The sequence below is a fragment of the Strix uralensis genome, chromosome 3 (genome assembly GCF_047716275.1).
Source record: "Strix uralensis isolate ZFMK-TIS-50842 chromosome 3, bStrUra1, whole genome shotgun sequence".
In the NCBI taxonomy this organism is placed as follows: Eukaryota; Metazoa; Chordata; class Aves; order Strigiformes; family Strigidae; genus Strix; species Strix uralensis.
In genome coordinates this window covers 84268399-84291130 of record NC_133974.1, presented here as the reverse complement: position 1 = coordinate 84291130, position 22732 = coordinate 84268399, and the positions used below count along the sequence as shown (strand labels likewise).

The 22732-nt window shown below is 39.5% G+C and overlaps 1 protein-coding gene across 2 annotated transcripts in view; it reads right to left on the bottom strand.

Annotated features, from left to right (window-relative positions):
* Window positions 1-20044: 20044 nt before the first annotated feature.
* The window catches only part of MAP3K21 (mitogen-activated protein kinase kinase kinase 21), a 42115-nt gene continuing 39427 nt past the window's right edge, over window positions 20045-22732 (bottom strand). For both annotated transcript variants that reach the window (XM_074863147.1, XM_074863148.1), the window contains exon 11: window positions 20045-22721. In XM_074863147.1, coding sequence (XP_074719248.1) covers window positions 22297-22721 — 425 coding nt within the window. In that variant the 3' untranslated portion in view covers window positions 20045-22296. The remainder of the gene's footprint in view (window positions 22722-22732) is intronic.

Sequence of the window (22732 nt, the reverse complement as noted above, 5' to 3'; positions counted from 1 at the left end):
CCACCCAGCAGCCTACATGGGCACAGCTGATGCCATTCATGTGTTACCACCTCATACAATTGTTCCTACACACACTGGGAAGAAAAATGTCCTCAGAGAATATGGGCTAAAGATGAACCACTTCTTGCATTCTGTATCCATTCTTCTGTGAGGACATTTTGTCAAGAAGTCATTAATTTGCTGCATACTTAGGTCGCACAAGTTGAATCATATGCTGGATATATGCTATTTTAAGTGAAGTGGGAGGAGGTAGCATGGGACAGCAAAGGGAAGAGAAAAAAGAGGTTTATGAAAAACAAAACATTATTTGCAGCAGCTCTAAAAACTTACTAGAAACTTTTCAACAGAGTTTAAGCACTACATCAGCATAACCATGTAAGAGTTATACAACAAACATTTTTCATTTAATAATTGTGGAAATGTGCATTTAATATCTCACGTTAAGACTGTGATGTGATGCCATGCAAAGCTATTATAAAGTGCTCAGGAAAACCAGACTACAGGGCTTTAACGTTTGCAAAAAAGGAGTCCATGAGGAACTCCCAAAAGAAATCTCTTCCTTAAAGTAGTATAATTTTCTTCTTCAAGCACATCTTCAATAATTTTAGCACTCAAACATTTCCAAGCTCTTCCAAAAAATATCGTTACAGATAAATTTTTAATTAGCTTTCTAAAAAGACTCCTCTATTACAACACAGAAAGTGCTGTAACTTACAAAGAAGCCTTGTAGACAAACTGTATTTCTTTTTATGGTCTTCATCTTATGCGGTCAATCCCATGCTGCTGAATTCATTCTGACCATTGTACAGCTCTGTAACCTATTAAAACATTTTCCGCCGGTGCACACACACCACACTCATAACTGTTTTGTACACCACTGGCTTTAACTGAACAATAATTATTTTTACACTCATCAGTGAATCACTTCACAAATCTAGTTAAGTCTCGGGTCAGGGAAGCATCTGCAAACTGTGAGAGTGGAGAGGCCACATGTAATTTCTCACATTGCTTCCCACAACAGCACCTACAGCCCCAAAGTGAGCCGAAGGTCTTGGGTTGTGATCGCGGGGAGCTGCAGGAGGGGGACAGGGTGGAGTTGCCTTGTCAGCAGCAGCGACTGCTCACCAGCAGAGCTGCAAGAGGAGTGGGATTCGCAGAGGAGATAGAGTGACTCATCCCCACAACAAGCTCAGTTGCCAGCCGGCTCAGGGAGTCAATGCCAGCAGCACTGTGACACCAGCAGAAACAAGTTTCAGAAATACTCTCTTCCAAAAGAAAGGAAACTGCTGGAAGGTCAGTAACAGAAAAGCCCTTTTAATGTTTTACAGCTATGTATTTGTGACTAAATTAAGTCAGTGTGACAGCTTCCTTAATCATGTATCAGAGATTCATGGTGACACCAGATGGCTAAAGGGTCAGGCTTTTCCACGGGAAAGGTTGTCACACTGTTGGCTCCTTCAGCAGAGAAGAAAAACACTCAATGAGAAGCACCTGTAAGAAAGGAAACTGAAAAACAGAGTTACCACAGAGCAAAGAACTTCAGAAGATACCTCACAAAGCCGGTTGCTAGGAATTGAGAAACAAAAAAATCGTGGAAGACATGGGAGCATTTGGAAAACACTGGAAAAAAATTAATAATTTTGCACGTGTTTAGAACCATGTGCAGTGAGGACTACCCAGCAAATGCACTAATGCTGTATAGCAGGAGCCAGCACAGGTGGCAGGGCAGACTTCTACGGGGGAACCCTGTCTACAAGAGCTGAAACCCCCTGATTAACTCTTTCACGAGAAGAAAATTTCATCCAGATAAGCCCAGGTACTGAAAAAATACAGAATTTAGAGGAAAAAACAGAAAAACTGAGAATGGATATGAAGTATCCAATTCCTACTGTGGGAAAGATTTGATTTTGAACCGAGAAAACAAACAAAAAAAATCACGGCTCAAAAGAAGAGTCTGTTACATCTGGGAACAAAGAGCTATAATCAGATTTATTTATTTTTTTAACGGGTGCTTAGTTCTGGATTTGATGTAGAGAATGCATAGAGAATAAAGGAACAAAAAATGTTACACAAAATTAATTCTCATATATCTTTAATGGGACAGGTAGATTTTTAGCGCTCCACTGCCCAGTAATTCATGTTACTGGGAATGTCCTTTGTCATTAACTTTACAAATATTTTTAAAAAGTTTACTAACTGCATTTAATAACTACACTGAATTTACCAGCTGTAGCAGGGAGTAGTAAGTCATTGAAGTAAATATTTAGGACTTGAAACATTTAACAAATACAATTGCATCCAACTAGCAGGACATTCTTATCGTTACGATTGAAGCTCAATATTTTTAAACAATTTTTGATGGTTCTGGCACATTCCCCTAGATAAGGAGAATTCAACATGCACTTCCAATATGCCATGTGGGAACAAATACTGTTACAGACTACTTTGTGGTTAAAAATCTGTTCCTGGTACTTTTTTCCCCTAGAAGAAAGTATCACAGCTTCCTGAAGGAATACAGGGCAAAGTATCTACTGGAAGCATCCTGGAAGGACAAGAACAGATCAGAACGAAAGGCTGCAGAAAGCATTCGACAGAGCTCAAGGAGCAGAACTGAAATTTGAGAGATAACTTAAAGGTCATATAAATAATATTGCTAGGAGAAAGACCAAAAATAAGATACAACTAATGCAGAGGCATGCAGGCATATTGAACTCTGGAGGAAAGTTCATATCCATCTTGTCAGCCTGTGCTCATCTCCATGTCCTTGTACAGAGAAAAGGAGCTGGAATGTCCTCCTGAGAAGGTACTTCTCTGCTATAAAAGGCTTAAAATGAAGCTATCATCCTTGCATGGTTTTACACCAAAATACAGAGCAAGTTTTCTACCAACACCTCAAAAGGCAACATAAGGCACAGTATATGTGCAAGAATATGATGAACTTCGGGTGTGAGTGACATATGCCCCCAGAATACTTACTGAAATAGAGTGTTACTGAACTCAAGCAGAGGCATATGCAGTGGAGACCAGTTCTGGCAAAAATTGGCAATGACAATACTGCTAGGTAGAGAAGAATTACACCTTGAGAAAACTGGCCTTTTTCAACTGTTATTGTATGGCTTGTCAGCACTGCAACATTAACTGCTGATGGCAGACATGCTCCTATGAGCACCTGATCAGTCTGTTCTTGAAAACCATAAGAAAAATGACACAAGGCATACAACGTCCATGCATACGTTAAGACTTAACTAATCATGGAAACAACGTAGAATGTAGTTACAGAAGTGATAATAAAAGATGAGATAATTGCAGAAAGTCATTAAAGCTTATTCTTTTGGGTGGCTGTGGAATTATATACCAAGCTGATATTATCAATTCAAATTACCATGGTTTTCTGTAATTGCTGGCTTGCTATTTATGGGTGAGACAAAAGTGCTGCCAGAGGCACTACAGCCTGACCTGCTTCTAAGGACACATGAAGGTCACAGCGGTATGCAAAAGAAAAAAGAAAAATCATGTGATCTACTGTACTGGCCAGTACTCTGTTTTCTCTGTCAATCCATGTCAGATTTCAGCATAGGGAAAAACATGACAGGTTACGACCATGGTCTAACAAATGTACCTGCATCTTCTTCCTTCTAGAAATGAAGATACAGAAGAAAAGGCCATTTTTTTCAATATCTCCACAGAATGAAGTAAATCTGAAAGCCTTGCAGAAGCCCTTAAAGGAGTGAAAAAAAAAAAAAACCAATCAAGAAAAAGTGCCTTTTTGAGAGTAGATAGGACATAACAGCATACCTGCAAGGCATAGCATAGCTGAATGAGTTTTGCAACATAATAGTAATGTTACATAATTTTCTGTTGGTAGAATGGAAAAGAAGTAAAGAATAGCTATGATTGCTTCAAGAGGAGCCAAAGGTTAGGAGACAGAACTGATCTGAACTAGTTAGGCCAGGAGGCAAAGTCATTGACAGAAAAAAAGTGGTCTGAGCACTTGGTTTCCTCAAACAGAACCTTGCTAAGCATCTTTTATCTTGTAAACTGTATTTAAAGTCTCTTCCTTGAAAGCTTGCTTCCAAAGTCGTATAAAAGAAGTTAAGGTAAAGTCGTATCTCCTGTGTTCCAGATGGGGGCTTCAGCAAGATGACCCCTTTCCCCTTCACTAAAGAAAGTCTTCACCAAAAGAAATTTATGAAAATTATTAAATTTATGGAAGAGGGTAATTCTGCCATTTTCCTCACTCTTTTTGTTCCTTCAAATAAAAATACTTAGGATTTAATATTCCTGTCCATATTTAAAAGCCCTTTACTACCCTTAAGCCTAATGCTCTTCTCTTTAAATCAAACGGCAACTAATTGGAAAATTGAGATAATTCAGTCTCATGGCATCTCCTCAAGCCATTCTTAATCTCTGGAGGATGCAGCAAAGGCAAAAGGAACTTGTCCAAGACTAGAGCTTCTCTGTTTAAGAGACCCAGCCTGTACTGCATACTTCTCTGCTTAAACTTTGAAGCTTGCTCCCTGTCATTGCTGCAGCTAATTAACACCATTACCCAATCCCATATACAGCACTGGTAAAAATCAGTAACAGTGAAGTGTGTGAACGTTTTTCAAACCTGTACATATGCTCCCTCAGCCAATTCTGGGTGATCAGGAGTGTTCAGGAAATCATACTTTTCATTACATTAATTAGTGAATGTCTTGGGGAAGAATTAGGGAAGAGGTGGAAGAGTTTACAAAGCGCGTGGCAGAGTCTTATCAGAAGAGAAGGGTCACTTCCTTACTCAAAACGATAACATATTGCTTTTATTCCATGCAACAACCCTCTGCCTGCCATGGCTTCATCTGCTACCTGCCCATTTATCAATAAACACCAACCCCTCCACCACCACAAATTTTAACAAATCTTCCAGTTAATCAGTCTCTTAAGCAACAATAGAGGTGGTTTTTATGTGGAACAGCATACATTGGTGACATCTAGTGGGCACAAGAAACTTAACAGTCAAACCAGCTTTAAATAATTCAGCACTTAAATAATTTTTGACTTACACTATATCTCTAAAAATTTTGCCTTAAGTCTCTTGAGCTTAATTCCTACATTGTCATGAGATCAAATATCACAAATTTGAACCCAAACCTAACATCTTACAGTGTTAAGCTCCTCCAGACATTAAACAATATGCCAGAGATAGCCATCTATTCCTTGCTTTCTCTCCTTTTTCACACAAGGACTTGTTGCTGACAAGTCCTCCTGATGATCTTTTAAAAGTACAAGCAATCTAGTATATTACAAGTGTTTTTAAAATAACAGGCTTTTTGGGCAGAAAAAGTCTGCAAAATTGTCAAAAAGCATTAAATTTTTTTGCCACAAAATGATGATACTTGCATGTACTTCCACCTTCTGCCTATGGAAATTCAAGTGAGCCAACCCTCTTCAGATGAGAAATAATAACTATAAGCAATTAAGCTCATCATTTGAATGGGTGTTTGTCCCAGGGGATGGGTTTTTGCAAGTATTTTGACTTAACGTCTGAGAAAGGAAGCTGCGCAGTTTATTTGCTCTGCTAGTCCATTAACTTTTTTTGTAAGTGATGAATTGAAGTATCTGTAGAGGACCTATCCTGGTGGCAAGGACCCAGGGCAATTTCTCTGTCAGCTCTGGCTGCTGTCTTCCAGCCTCTCCCCACTCATTTCCTTTCAGAGAGGAGGGGGCTTTCCAACCAAACTGGCAGACTGAAACAGAATAGCCAGATGCTGCAAAGAGAATTAGATCACTTAGCTTGGACAAGAGAGATGGAAAGTGGGTAAATGATTAATATAACTTCTCAGGATTCAAATCCCAGCTTCTTTTGCATCTACATAGACTACCAAGTTTTTAACCTTTATTACTAGTCTTGTATTCCCAGAGCTAAAATGCAGGACTGAAGCTTCAAGGAAACTAGAGACCTTTATGCAGCTACAAAAGGCACTTTTTTGGAACTTTTTGGAGCTGCAAAGCTACATTTGTAGCAATTTTATGCTTCTTCATTCCTTTTTGGTTTAGAAAAAAAAAAGAGATGAAGCTTAAAAGTATTTCGAAACAAGGATTTCCATACTAATTCATCCCCAGAGGCATTTATGCAGCATCTGTTTAGGGATTGGTATCTTTACTTACACTTTAGTGAACTTCTCAAGAGGGTTATTTGTACAGAGGCACTTTGAAAAAGTTTTAAAAGGGAACTAAAACAGCAAGACAGAAAAACTGGGCCTCTCCTCCTTCCTGTAGCCTCAGACATACCGTTCAGATCAAGGGTAGTGGTATTATACATCCATGCTGATACAATAGGGTTCCCCTCAGTCACAGTCCAGGGAAAGAAGCTGGACCCTTCACCCAGCTACGTGTGTGCCTTCTATTTCCCTCCACTCCAGGGTCAGGCCCTGGGGTCCCCTGCAGCAGCACCACTTCCATGAGCCATCCCTTTCTATACACTCAGCAGATGGACTTTCAGATTCTGGTCTGTATTGTGAGGGCTTTACCCCCTCATATGGGAACTGTATCCAGCCAGCCTTCATTCCTTGCCCAGAAAATTTGTTTGCAATACACTCCCCCACTCTACAATCCCAGGGAAAAGACTCTCAACTAATGCTGTGGAATTTCTCTTACAGCCATCCTCTCCTCAAACCACAAAGGCACTGGTTCAGCCAGCTGTGACAACAGTGAAGGAAGCATTAAGGAAGCTCAGATAACAATTACCCACAGGTAATCTTATGATACCATACTGCAAGAGCAGGAAGACACCCCTGTGAGCTCAAAAACCATTTCTGAGTCAATTAGTTCTACTATGTTTGTAATGCAATCCTAGTTTGCTTAATTATCTCACTTGCAAAGGTGGATTCATTAATAATCCCGCTGCACTGCTGTATACATCTCATCATGCCTATTAATCATGCTGAGTAAAGGAATTCTAATTTTCTTTTAACTGCTTTTGGGTTTGCTACATCATTGTACGAACTTTTTAATAGATTATTTTCTTGTCAAGATTCTTACCTTACAGTCAAATGCTCAAAGAGTTAATTACCTAGAGCATAAGGTTCAATGTTCTACACTGAAGCTAATCTGCAAGATGATCCTCACTTTTCCAAGTGCAAAGACAACCCTTTTCTTCAGCTGATGTTGCTGTTCCCAACTTCATCACTGTGAGCAGCAGAGAAATTTGGCATTGTGCACATTCCCGTGATTACTGGAGAAATAAGGAGTCTAACTGGGTTTGCTAATTGAATGGGTTAAAGTTCAAATTTCCCCCTAGTCAGCAGGAACAAGCAGGTGTTGAATATTTATATTTGAATAGAAAACATCTGCACTCTGCTGCTATACCCGCTATCAGTATGGGGCATGAGGAAGAGGAGGCAGCATTTACCTCTGTTTGCTGCCTTGAGTACCAAAAGATGACAGTGTTTTAAATAGCCATCACAAAAAGCTGTTGAAGGGAAAGCATTTATGTTGGTATTTCAATTCTCAGTTAAGGGAAGCAGATGCACACACTAACTTCGCAGGAGCAGAGCACATGCCATTCTTACAGCTTTAAGTTGTTCAAAAGGCCTATTGTTTTCAATTAGCCTTCTTCAAAAGGGCAGAGCTGATGAGCAGAGTAAGAATGTGATCAAGACTTCTGAGACTCTGATTTTGACTCCTGTCCTAACCGAGGTTCCAGTGATGCTGGGCAAGCTACACATTCCAGTTTTCCCCACCCAGGGAGATTGGAGACACACTTAGGTTGGCAATCTTTCTTGTCTGCACTTTGCAGTCAATTTTTTATTTGTTAGCAAGTTACTTGCCACATCTTAGAGAGAGACTGTCTCTGCCCTTATTGGTTATTCTACATTGAAATATAGGCATCTTCCATTTAGCTATGTCCACAGATCTACAAGATACAAACTATGCTGGAGGGTAGGTTTTTTTGGTAATTTTTTTTCTTTTGCCCACAGCAAAGCCTCAGCATTTCTGCATCCCAGCAACTGTAGATGTCATAATTTGGACAGTCTCCAAGGTTCACCAACAAGAGCAGATTAATCTTGATTTCCTCTTTAGTCTCCCAGCAAGTCAATCTACTGCATAAAGTGCCACAGGGCAAACATCTCTGGTAGTTGGTTTTAAGTCCATGAGTTTCTAAGATATCACTTCTCCTTTACTATTTCTAATCTACTTATCACACGATTCAAATTACATCAGAAAGTTGATTATAGTAAGTCTTTCGAAAACTAGTATACCCATCCACCAAAATGAGCACATCTAGCATATGAAAGAGTGAGCAACTGAAACATCATTAAATCCAGAAAATCTTAGGCTTCCATAACACCTTCCAAAAGGCATTTATGGCATTGTTTAAAATTCTAAGACAAACATACAAGGCAGAGGGCACAGAGAAACAACAACAGTTATTGCTGAAATGCAATCAATTGTACCTTGCAATACAATGGCTCAGCTATCAACTCTCTATAGTAGTTCAGAGTAAGAAGAGTAGAATCTGTATTTGTGACCCATAGGGAATTAAAAGTATGCTGGAATGTGGCCAGGATCTGAGTGCTGTGTTTCTACCCTTAAGAAAAAGACATTAAGAAATTGGGTTTTAGCATCCTATCCAAAATATGTTCTCTTGAAGATGATGCCTCTTAGGAATTGTTGTCGTGTGTGAAAAGACTCAGAGATTTTGACACCTACCCATTTCAAGCTTTTGTGTGATGAACCTTACTTCAAAATATTTCATTAATAGGAAAATCAGTTGTAACATAAGAAATCCAAGGTGATACATGATGCTCAAGTAAATACAAGCTTTCCCTTTAAGACAGCTCTAGCTTAATAGAGGCTTATAACTTCTCAGTGATGGAAGATCTTTGGGATCCCAGAGATAAATCAAGGATTACCAAACACATGCTTTGACAGTTTTGCTTTTCTTTTGTCAAAAAAAGTATTATTGATAAGTCCCAACCTGCTCTGCTTCACAATATAACTGAAATGTAGTTTACCTTGACTTCAGCAAGGCCTTTGACACCGTTTCCCACAGCATTCTCCTGGCGAAACTGGCTGCTCGGGGCTTAGATGATCGCACGCTTTGCTGGGTAAAAAACTGGCTGGATGGCCGGGCCCAAAGAGTTGTGGTGAATGGAGTTAAATCCAGTTGGCGGCCGGTCATGAGTGGTGTCCCCCAGGGCTCGGTTTTGGGGCCACTCCTGTTTAACATCTTTATTGATGATCTAGACGAGGGGATCGAGTGCACCCTCAGTTAAGTTTGCAGACGACACCAAGTTGGGTGGGAGTGTTGATCTGCTCAAGGGTAGGGAGGCTCTGCAGAGAGACCTGGACAGGCTGGAGCGATGGGCTAAGGCCAACTGTAGGAGTTTCAATAAGGCCAAATGCCGGGTGCTGCACTTGGGCCACAACAACCCCCAGCAGCGCTACAGGCTTGGGGAGGAGTGGCTGGAGAGCTGCCAGTCAGAGAGGGACCTGGGGGTGTTGATTGACAGCCAGCTGAACAGGAGCCAGCAGTGTGCCCAGGTGGCCATGATGGCCAATGGCATCCTGGCTTGTATCAGAAAGAGCGTGGCCAGAAGGGACAGGGAAGTGATCTTACCCCTGTACTTGGCACTGGTGAGGCCACACCTCCATTACTGTGTTCAGTTTTGGGCCCCTCACTACAAAAAGGACATTGAATTACTCGAGCGTGTCCAAAGAAGGGCAACGAAGCTGGTGCAGGGTCTGGAGCACATGTCGTACGAGGAGCGGCTGAGGGAACTGGGGTTGTTTAGTCTGGAGAAGAGGAGGCTGAGGGGAGACCTCATCGCCCTCTACAGCTGTCTGAAAGGAGGTTGCAGAGAGCTGGGGATGAGCCTCTTTAACCAAGTAATAAGCGACAGGACAAGAGGTAATGGCCTCAAGTTGCGCCAGGGAAGGTTTAGACTGGATATTAGGAAGCATTTCTTTACAGAATGGGTTGTTAGGCGTTGGAATGGGCTGCCCAGGGAGGTGGTGGAGTCCCCATCCCTGGAGGTGTTCAAGAGGCACGTTGACATAGTGCTGAGGGATATGGTGTATTTGGGAACTGTCAGTGCTACGTTAACGGTTGGACTAGATGATCTTCAAGGTCCTTTCCAACCTAGACGATCAATATATCATTGAAACAAAAGGGACTGGCTGTGACTTCCTATAGGCTGCCTGCAAATGTCCCACCATTTGTGTACAAACACAGCAGGTTACAGCCACAGTAGCACTGAAGGCTCCATGCTCAAAAGTAAGGGTAACAAAAAGATGACTATTAATCAGTACAGACTTTGTAGAAAACACCTCCTCAGCTCTTCTAGGTGGCTAGCTTTAAAGACAGAGAACTGCATTTTGGCTTGTTTAAAGAACTGCCTCTTGGCATCACGCAGTGCTGCTGTGCAGTTCTTCCATCAACTGCTTTCCCTTGGAATTTGAAGCTGGAGGCTTTAAACCACACATTCTTTCAACCTTATTGACTTCTCATATCTCACATTCATACCCTTAAAGCATGCAGATACTGTGGTGGTGAATGCTGGTAGTCATGAACCATTTCTCCCACTAGCTCTGCGATGTACTACTGCACAATCTGTAGTTTAGGGAAATGAGATTTACAGCATAGCTTTAGGCATTCTATTTCTGCAGCTCAGTTATGAGCCAAGGCTTTGTAAACCATCAACTGAGCCTCCAGAGAGCCATTCAGAACTTGGTCTTCTTTCAATTCACAGCAAGTACTTATTTCTGTATAGAGTCAGATTCCTAAATCCAGATGATGGAGTAACTTTTCTCCTCCCTCAACTTTATGCTTCACATTAATTTATTAAATCCTATCCCCAATGTAAAGATGGAACATTTCCAAGAAAGAATGCTACCGTGAAGATGAGCATGAGGAACTTATCCTGATATTTGGACCAATAAGCTGTAACACCGTTCTTGTTTGGGGAATATTTGCATATTCACTGCCCTCTCATAAGTGGGGAGCAATCAGGTAATGCAGCTTTACAAGAGTAGTATTAAGCAGCAATGGTTGAAATACAGAGTCATTTTATTCAGACAAAAGAAAATACCTAGTGTGCTGATGAATTTAGGGTGGAGGAGAACAATGTAACAACATTGTTGTATGAAACAGGAAATCAATGCTAAGTTTTAATAGCTTTGGCCAATCATTAGAATCTTCTAAAAAAAACCCACTAAATTTTGTGTAATTATTTCCCTAATGTAGCGATTACTGGTTAAATCATTGCAGCTAGTTGTTCTTGCAATTATTCCTTACCAAAGTTAAACTTTAACTTGCAAGGAACCTGTGCTTTGAAAGAACAGTATGTACAGCTGCAGCGTATCCAGTTCCCAGGCTGAGTTAGAGCTCCTCTTTGTGTGCAAAGTTAAGGCATTAATTCTGCTGTAGCTGTTGTTTACCACTGAAACATGGTGCCTCTGACTGCAGCTTTACTAAGTGCTTTACAGAAAAGGATTAAATCGTTGTGCTCATCTTACAGACCAGAGCTACAGTGTAAGCTACAAAGAAGTTAAGTGACTCGCCCAAGATCAAATGCCAAGCTTGTACTGGAAGCAGGCTCTGATCTCCAGTTTGTACTACCTGGAGCTACAACTTTCCTGCTGAACTCACTGCACTGAAAACTGCAGCAAAGTAAAGCTATTTTAGAAGATGTTGTTCAATGTTACCTTTTCAAGACAAAATATTAAACATGTCACAATGTAAAAAGACAGCATGTATTTTAATCAAATGTAAGTAACTTTTTCAGAAGTTAATGTCCAATTGACCTTTAAAAAAAAAATGTAGAGCTAAAGTACTTGAATGTTATAAGCCCAAATGTGAACTAAACTGGCTACATCGATCCAATGTAATTACATAGGTACATTTTTTTAAATCTTCCTTGAAACAGCACTGTTAATTATTGTTCAAAGTGGCATGGGAGAGGTCACTGAACTGATAACACTTAGATATAGTGTTTTTAACTCTTTGATATCAGACACCTCTGGGGACAAGCCAACTAGCACACTGATTTCTTAACCTAGTGAGGAATATTTTAAATAAGGATTCAATGGGGCAGTTGACAAAAGCACACAGAAAAATAATAATAAGGCAACCTGGACATGGACCTAAAAATGAGGAAAGAGACATTTATTTATAAATATAGTCACAGTAAAGCAAGGAGAGAAAAGAGTAGATGAAACTAGTCTTAGATGGTTGTATAGAACCACAGTAAGGATGAGGAAGAGCTGGAAGCCTTAATACAATGAACAAGATTATGAGGCCACTAGCATAACTTATAAGAAGTATCATGACCAGAATACAAATCATAAAAGACAAAGCTTATTAAAAAATGGGAACAGATGGAAATGTTGCTTTACTTATCAAAGATTAATATGCTTGCTCAGTAGTCCAAAATATAGGAAGAACTGCAGGTGTTGAAAAAAATCTCTGTGAATTTATTTCAAAAGGGGACACTCCTCAACCTCCCTTCCCCAAACTGACAAAACTAGACTTCCGTTTCTGAAGGACTTGGGTATAGCTGGAAAATATAAGGGAAAAATAAGTTAGAAACTTTGGATCAAGGGCATGACTTCAAACTATTTCAGCATGAGAGAAACTAAATTATAGAAAACCACTGATTTGGGTAAATTGTGAATTCCTTATTCACAAGGCAAAAGCATGTAGAAAAAGAAGTTTAAAAAATGGCAAGAGTACATGGAGACAAACTGAGGTGAAATTTGACAGAAAACCCCAAAATGTTGTATTATAAACACAGTAGTAATAAAAACAAATAAGCAAAGAAAACCCCACAAGAAAACTGGTGATACAATTCCAGCAGGCAGGCAAAGCCTTAGTCTCATTAGTTGATGCCAAGAAATCACAAGTATTATCTGATTTGCATCAATCTTCTGCAAAAGAGTCAGATGTTAAACAGTTACTAGCACAATTAAGACCAACAAGTAAAGGTAAGACTTCAACTTAAGTAAGTAAAAAGCAGTCCAGAGGAAGCTTAGAAAGTAGAAAAAAAAAAAAAAAAACAAACCATTACCAATTAGCCGGGCTTGATGAACTTTGCTCTGAAGCTGATCTGATTAAAGCAGTCATTTCTAAAAACCACAGGAAAGCAAAAGACTGTGGAAAGAATGGATAGCAGTGGTTTGATTTTTTTTTTTTGTACGGAGGTGATACATTACAAACTAGACAGCTCACCTTCAATTTTCCTTCAAATGTTTGAAAAGACAATCAGAACCCTTTTGAAAGCACCACAAAGATGACAAGTAACAGCTACTACGTATTTGACAAGACTTGACAATTAACCTAATTTCTTTTTAAGACAGGAGAACAAGCCTTCCGGCAATGGGAGAAGCAGCAGGTGTATTTTGACGATGATAAGGCTTTTAAATCTGTCACAGATGATGCAAGCAAGGCCTCAGCTGGAGATTTTTGGACACTGCTTTGCCTCCCTCCCAAATTGTGAATGTAATAGAGAGCCCAGAGAGGGATCCAATGGTTTATCCTAGCAAAGAAAAAATGAGGTGGAACATGATAAACATGATAAAGCTAGAGACAATAAGGACAGAAACAATCTGTTCCCTTGTCATTGCAAGTAAGTAGTTTTCTCATGGATGAACCACCCTGAGAGCATCAGCCAGGCCAGTCCTGTGAAAAAAATCAGTTTACAACACAGTGGAAAATACCTCCACTTAGCCATGTTTGGCAATGGACAACTATAAAATTCTTTTGCGGTGTAGTCTACAGGATCAGCTTTTTATTCCTTAACAGAGAAGCATCAATAAGTCAAGCAATGTTTCTATGAACGGTCTGGGGTAAGGGAATGATACTACTTACTCCAGAAGGTTTGACAAAATGAGGCCCCAGGGAAACAGGATCGTCATCTCTGTTAAAATCATACTCTAGCTTTCCTCAGAACAGACAATTACCTTAAACCTCCTTCTGAGCCCACCAGCACATCTAATACTGGAAAACAACATTCATTCATTCATTGCATCAGCCACTGAACTGCTGTTATGGGAACTGGTGAAGAGCAGTAGACCACAAAAGTGATTTTTTTCTTCCTGATGCTTACACACGTCTGTAAACATGAGAGACCTGCTGCACACTGAGGTGTTTTTACACTAGAGGATCATTGTGAAAAAGGGGAAATGAGCAAATATCTTGGTGGTGCCTCCCACCACAGAAACAGAGTTGTTAGATGAAAGCTGATTGATCTATGGGGTCAATCCATCCTAAGGAGTCCTAAACCAAGTCCCTGGGCATAATGCCAGAAACAGGGAAACAGGCTTCAGAGAAACAGGTGAAGACAGAGACCCAGAAAGCACTGCGGCACTTGTGAGAAAGAACAGATGTGAGTCAAGAGTGATGCTCTGCCTACATCCACTACAGCAGAGGACAAGGAGAGAACTCATTTTCTTGCCTCTCTTTGTACCAACTACGCTAGTGCACACACCCTGAACAACATCAGAAGAAATCTGCAGGACATCTTTTGACATCAGCCACAGCGCAAAAATCAAGGTTCAACCATATTGTAACTGCAAATGGAAAAGGGTGATAAATAACTCGTCTCTGTAATACAATTGGTCTCCTGTATACCTGTTGTCATCTGTTGCACCATGGTGAACCAATACTTTCCAGTTTTGATCCTTTCAGGTCCTTTCCAAGGAAAAAAGCTCATTGGCTTGCATTACAAGATTTAGATGTTGACAGATTTCCATACGCAGTATGTATATCTCATTAATCTCAGTGCTTCTCATGCTCAGTCCTGAACTGCTATTTTTAGTGTACTTTATTTTATAATGAAGGCTTTTGTGGATTACAGGATCTCCTGGCTTCTTCACTGTAAGCAGCAAGATCAACTTAAATTGAACTATATAGAAAAGGAGGAAGTGGAGACAAAACTTCCCTACTTATGCTTCTTTCAACTGTAACCCACCCTCATCCTATCCTGACTTCCACAGATATTCAGAAAAATTCACCTGGTATAAAAAAAAAATAAACACAAACACTACAATCATTCCACGCAAAAGTTGAGGCAATTCTCTACAATATAGACATTTACATAGTGCTTTTTATCAGCAAACTACCTTCAGCAGTATCTGTTGGGGTACATATAAGCCAGACCCCTCTGGCTCACATACAGCTAGAAAGGGGAAGCATTGCCCATTCATCTTCCTTCAAAACCCTAAAAGTGTCAAAAGCTTTTAAGGTAAACAGGGAAAAAATACACTGGGAGGATATTTACAACTACAAGAGACTCCCTCTTTCTTTTTAGTTTCTACAACACATAATGTGCAAACACAAAGAGTGCTCCTGACTTTCTGGAAGGGATTCAGAATCCCTGTTTAAAAAAAAAAAAAAAAAAGACATCAGGCACACTTTTCTTCTAAATACAACATGCAATGCTCAGTACAGCTGTGGAAACAGTACCCCATGGCAGCTCTGCAAGCCCAAGAGAATAATATAGTCTGTAGAGTTCCCCAGACTTGCTAAAGTGATCACAGGTGATGACCCCATGCTATGGCACTCTTAATATGCCTTACATAATTATCCAGTGTGATGTCACCATAGACAATATCAGTTCCTTACATCTTATAGCTATAGACAATGATAGTAATGGTGTTCTTAATAGTCTGATTCTATAAACTAAGAGAATTTGCACAACAAAGAGCAACCATGGTAAAAAATACCAAACCTGAAAAAAGCACCTAAAAGATATGCTTTCAGAGAGTCAAAATTGTTTAAGGTACAATAAAATATAAGACAAGGCAATTCCCTTGCCCACAAACATCTAACATGTATTTCTTGAGGGTAAGCTAGGGTGTTTCTCTACTGACCCCAAGAGCCAGCCATCAAGTAGCTGCATCACAAACAAGGAGGAATCAGCACCTTGGTGACAAAATATCCACTATCAAGAGCAGCACCAGCAACGTGAATAATTTCAGGGGTTCTACAGTAAGAAAAGTATTTTGATGAGAACTACAGTGGCTGATAGAATCACCATTACCACTTCTTCCTTAACCATTTCAGGCAGCACGTGCATTGAAGGAGATGCATACTTATTTCCCTAACAGAGTCCATAAAGCATCTGACCACATGCACGCCACTTCTGGAGAAGTGGATTCCCTTTGGGTGAATACCCTGCCCCTGGAAATAGCCTGTAAGAGATTATCCAGCACTCTCAGGAACCATGCACTCAAAATAGTTTAAATTACTGGACAATATATGTCTAGTATACATCTTTGACTTCACCTAGACTACTGGCAGATATACCTGATGTCTGATCCATCTGCTTCCTAGCACAGCTACCTCTCTCCACCAGAGACTATCGTGAGACTATCAATAGTCACTAGTAAGTGGCATCTAACACAACGAACAAACCACTTTGAGTCTGGAAGGTAGCAGAGAGTAAAAAGGCTTTGTAAAATATTACTGCCTAATCCTGTCTGCCGCAAAATGGAGTTTAGAAGCTTCTGAATTATTCAAGTAATTTGCGAAACTGAGGGGAATGAATAGTCCTTTCTGTTTTCTCCCGCGCTCCAAATATGCAGACTCCCCCTGCTTTCATAACGATTGGCAAGCCCTCAGATGACTAGACTATTCATAGTGACTACTACTACATCAAAGATCTTAGCTAGGTATATCTGAACTCTTGGCAGGGAGAAAGGACAACACAGCACTCATGTAAATTCTCTGGCATGCAAAGAACTCTGCTGCTACATTAGGCACGGCTGTGTTGAGGACCCTTCTTTGGAGAAGTGTTAACAGCTTTCTGCCAAGGAGTTCATTGTTGTGCCTTCTCCATCTGCCCCTTTGGAGACCAGAGTATTCATGAATGTCTTCAGCACCCACAAGAGATTCAAGTTGTCAGACCCTGTAACTGCATACTTTGGTGTGGTGCGAGGGAAGACTGATGTTCTCTGATAATGCAAATGTTTTTAAAAAGTCTGTTTAGCAGTGTTGCAGAGCACGAGTCACCATATTAATGATCACTCAAAGAAGTAATACCAGATTTGACATTTGGCTGAAGTCTGACTAGTCCAGTCACCCAGGCTGAACTGATGACTTTGCTTTTAAAGCAAACTGTAAAGATTTTGAACAGACAGAAGCTGTTACACTAAGAAGCATTGAACTTGGCCATCCTGATGCCAGATCACAACTACTGGAAGAAATTCACTAAAGCCTAGATGTGAGAATGGTCATTATGCTTTTAGTTTTGAAATGAGTAAAAGTGTCTTTGAAAGTAATTGAAGAATAGCAATTATCTAAATCACTTAGGAAAAATATTTTACATGACATGAATAAAATATGAGATGGTATTAACTAAAACTTGCTTAAATGTCACCAAGTCACTAGTGGAGTACCTCGGGGGGTTGATACTAGGGTTGATACTGTGTAACATCTCCATCAACAACCTGGATGCTGGGAGAGGGTGTATCCTCAGCAAGTTGCAGCTGATAGAAGATTGTGATGAGTGGTTGATGCACCAGATAGTTGTGCTGCCATTCAGAGAGACCTGGACAGGCTAGAAAACTGGGCTTAGAGGAATCTCATGAAGTGGAAATGCATTTGGGGAGGAACAACCCCATGCACCAGTACACACTGGGGGCCAAACATCTGGGAAGCAGCTTTGCAGAAAAAGGACCTGAAGACCCTGGTAGACAAGCTGGACACAAGCCAGCAATGTGTCCTTACAGCAAAGAAGGCCAATGATATTCTCCATTAGGAGTATTGCCAGCAGGCTGAGGGAGGTTATCCTTCTCTGCTACTTAACACTGGTGAGGCCACATCTGGAGTGCTGGGTACAGTTCTGGGCTCCCTGGTACAAGAAAGATACGGATTTACTAGAACAAATCCAGTGCAGGGCCACAAAGACAATTAAAGGACTGTAGCGTCTTCCATATGTGAAAAGGCTGAGAGAGCTGGGACTGTTTAGCCTGGAGAAGAGAAGGCTCCAGGATGATCTTATCACTGTTGATAAATACCTGATAAGTGGGAATGAAGAGGGAGCCAGACTCTTCTCATCCGTGTCCAGTGACAGGACAAGAGGCAATGGGCACAAACTAAAAATACCAGGAAATTCAATCTGAACAAAAGAAAGTGTTTTTACTGTGAGGGTGGTCAAACACTGCATCAGATTGCCCAGAGGAGCAGTGGAGTCTCCATCTGTGGAGATACTCAAAACTCAACTGGACATGGTCTTGGGCAACCTGTTCTAGTGGACAGGGTTGGACTGTTTTATCTCCAGAGGTTTCTCCCAACTTAAATGATCCTGTGATTCTGTGAAATAAAAAAGTAAATACATCCTACCTGTATAGCTCTGTGGATCTATTCTCCAGCCTATTAGAAAAAGCATTTATTTTGGTTAAAAAAGCCATTTTTTCAAACTAACTAGATCAAGGATACTGGATTTCTAACAGTATTGAGATGACTAACTCGTACGTGGTTTGCTCCTTTTCACTTACATTCAGGGAGAAATCCATCAGCCACTTGCAAGGACTCTGACCTTTATTTAGAATACCTCAAACTGCAATCTTAAGTACCCTCAACTTACGTCAAAAAATGTACTGGATAACAGAGTCTCATTAGCTCCTCATAATGTATGCATTGTTACTAGTTATATTAAAAAGGGAGGTGGCTAATAAGAATGGGATCTTTACCATTACCACACACTTGTGTGCAGATCTTAATATTCCATTATAACATCGTGTATAAAATAAACTGCCTGTGCACCTTGGTTTATAATCTGGTCTCAAGCCATGTAAATATTTGCTATCTAGCCAGCCTCACTGAAAGCTCCATGCAGGCATGTCTCTAGAAGACTGGGCTTACAGCTTTGAACTTCACTGCACCACTAGAGATTTTGTTGTATCTTGCCTGTTGTCACTGTGCAAACAGATACTTCCTCTTCTCCTTACTGAAGGACAGGCTAATGTGCCCACGGCATGACGGGGGAAGAGAAGAGGGAAGTTCACAAAACAAGGTGTTTGAAAACATTACAAGGAAAATACTGGCTTTATTTGCCTAAAAAATCCCAACCAAACAAAAAAAAAAAGTACTAAACCTCCCAAAATCAAAAAACCAACGAACCTTCCCCCACCAAAACCCCACAACAGAAATGTTATTCCTTACCTGTATTCTTGATGCTGAATCAGATGCAGAATTTATTTATATCCACTGCTCTACCTCCTCTGATTTACCCAGCCAACATTGCAAAAGCATCAGAAGACATATTATGATCACATGAAAGAAAGAACAAGCTTATACCATATGTTTCTGCCCACATCAATTGCAAGAAATTACAGGAACGTTAAGATAATTAATCTTAAAGTAACAATTACATTCTAATGTTCCAAGAACAGGCTGGCCATAGTCTATAGTTCCTGGTTACTCACCAGAGAACTCCTTTGTACATGTTAAGAAAGCACTGAAATATATTTTACAAGAAAATTCAGGTCACTTTGCAATACAGTAACTACAAAACATTTATTTTTTTAAATAAAAACATTTAAATCATCAGGTTTTGTAAAACAGCATGTCAAGTGTTTATCTTAATCTGTGTAGTGTAAGCACCTGCAGTTTTATGCTAAAACAATCAACATAATTTATTATTTGGTCAGGCTATTAACTACATCAAAATAAATATACTTTTAACCAAGACAGATCATTTATAGAAAGTTTCTCTGGTGACAAGCGAAATACAGACTGCGGAACCATGATTGCAATAATTTTTTTTTTCTCTTTCTCTTCAATTTCAGCGAAGACTGGCCTACTATTTTAAAGTATAAAAACAATCATAAAGTACTATAGACTATAGCTTAAAAAACCTGCATCACAAAAATATTTGAGATGGCTTACCTAAACTGTCTCAGAATGAGATGTGGAATACAAACTCCTAAATTAGTTACAGCACACTGGGCTGGTCATATCGTATGTCCCACTCTTACGGGAAATTATCCACTGAACAGGAGTAGAAACCTTTGCTTAATTAGAAGAGAGATAAGCCACTGATAAGTGAAAACTATATAGCTCACAAAGGGCTTTTAATGCTGATACTATTGATTACAAAACACAGGGTGCAAAATTCAACATTTAAAATTATATAAACCTTAAAAGTACAGAATAGAACTTAACAGAAGTTTACAAGTCACAATATTTCAGCACCTGAGATTTTCCTGTAGAAAGCCAGAGATGCTTTCTTCAGAAATATGCAATACAATCAACTCCTTTTCTCTCAGTATTACATAGGAATAATTGGTCAAGAAAGAGTTGAAAAATACATAATGCTCCAAGATTCTAACTAAGCCTTGAAGATAAATCTGCTATCAAGCTATACTTAAGATTTGATCCATGTGCACTACCTGACTTTAATTCATGAAAACATTTTGTATTAAAACTGGAATAGACTTCATCTATTAAAGTGTTCTGATGAAAATAATGTTTAAAGAAAAGACCAAGAACAGTACGCAACCTGAATCATGTTAACAAAGAACTAAGAATACTGAAATAGAAACAAGTTTGAACAAAATGTAATAACTTAATAATCTGCTATGCAGGCATTTAGTTTTACAGACAACTAGTGGTTATGTCCTTACTTCTGGTAAACTAATACTTTAAGGAAATCCTTTTCTATTTTCACTTTGAGAGCTGGGAAGTTGCATTTTCTGTGTTCTGCTCTGTGTGATTAAGACTTCATGATTTTGTTGTGCATAATTATCAGTCATCCTCAAGGTAGCCACTGTACTGCATATACCAGTCTTAGAACAGAAACTTTCTTTTTTAATCCCTTGGTTTTGAAGCTTTAAGCAACTGTGTATTCTATTTAACAACTGAACTCCCAGACCCCAGAGCAAAGGAGAAGAAAACATTTGAAACACAGGTCCCAACAAAGCAGTGTTCTGATAGGAATAGTTTTATTCTAACATTATCTAATTTTATTTATGAAGAGTATTTAAATGTCAAATGATATGCAAAATGAAGACTTCAAATACTGGAATATGAGGGATGTTCCTTTGATTCTAGAAATGTTTTCATCAGGGAAAGTATACTGTACATTTGGTTTTATTATTCACTAGATAGTTTAATTGTTTTGCAGTATCAGTGTTAAAGGTTAAATGTTCCTCCCCCCACAATTAACTACTTGGAATTTTCAGAAACCTTTCTATCACTGAAAACCAGTCAAGCATATCTGTTTGTCCTTTAATTCCTAAAGATGAATAACTGGGCACTCAGTAGTAACTTTAGGAAGAAAAGGTGTAGAGATTATACCGAAAGATTTAATGTTAAATTATTGCAGTTTTTAAATTTGAGTGCAGCAAAATGCACCATTGGCTCACTTAAAACCAAAACCAATCATCCTTAAAACCCATCATCTTTCCTCAATACAAGGTGCAGCAGAGTTTAAAAAACGAGGGCAAACCCTTCCACCACAAACAAAAAGATCCCAATCCAAGAATATTGTTTTCAGTGCAAACACTGTAGTCTTCAAAAGGTTAAGAGTACAAATATTTAAGTTCCAGTGTATCCTTACCTACAAGGAATGTTGCTTCACATTACAGAGTATGTCAAATACCTTTAATCAAATTGCAATACTAAAAGCTTATCCTCTCCAATCGATACGGTGGCTGAAACCTTAGTGTTTATACAGGCAGTGTAACTTTCGGGAGAAACTAATGCACACGGTTGAAAGTTCTCACAAAAACCAAGGGCAAAGACTGCAAATTCAGCTGCTGGTCCTTAACCAATTTCAGCATCAAATGCCAAAAAGTAACCAGCTACTTAATGAGGAGTGAACAGAGCCTCCTGCACCAAGTATCTTAAATCCCCTGACCCCCTCCCTAACTGTACAGGCCACAGAGGCAAGATGCTGACAACCACTTCTTAGACAAAACTCTTCTTGACAGAACACAAACTTACTGTATGTCATTCATTTTTTCAATGTGCAAATGTTAAATTCCTAGCAAAACCCCTCAAACCTAAAGAAAACTTCTGTGATGTTGCAGAGGGAGGTGGGCATGTTATTTAGTAATTCAAAATATGTTTATGAAGTTCACCTGGAATACTATTGTGCAGCACTGTGCTTTTAGAGTTACTAGCTGGGATTACAAGGAACATTTGAAAAAGGCACCTACTACGCTTTCTTAATTAGCTGCCCATTTTAATAATTTTGGTACTATTTGTCACAGTACATGAGAAAACAGCAGCACAAAGCATTAGATGGACAAGAATTTTATATTTGTTCCCCTTTAAAAAGCAAACATTTTTAAAATGAAAGGCATTCATGACAGAAACTCTCTCTCCAGTTCATATATAGATGGCCGACAAGTTTTGCTCTTCATTCTACATAAAGGCACAGTACAGTCTCTGTTTTGACCTTCCACATCAATATCAAGTAATGAGGGCACATGGCAGTTAGTTCTTTCCTCAGTATTTGGCAAGCAGTTAACATCTGGATCAACACTGCCCTCTAAATATTCAGTGTCCTTAGAGTTTGGTTTAATAATACGTGGAATAATCTGCCATGCATCGATTTTACTTCTTAGAGAAGAAGGTCGAGGCCTTGATATAATATTGATAGCGCTTTGCTTTTCAGTTGAAATACCACTGTGATTGCTTCTTTGTTGAACAGACCGAGAGTGCAGAGTTCCAGTAATTGATAGAACTGGTAATGTGGAGACATCATTGGTTGAAGCAAATCCATTAGCTAGGGGAAAG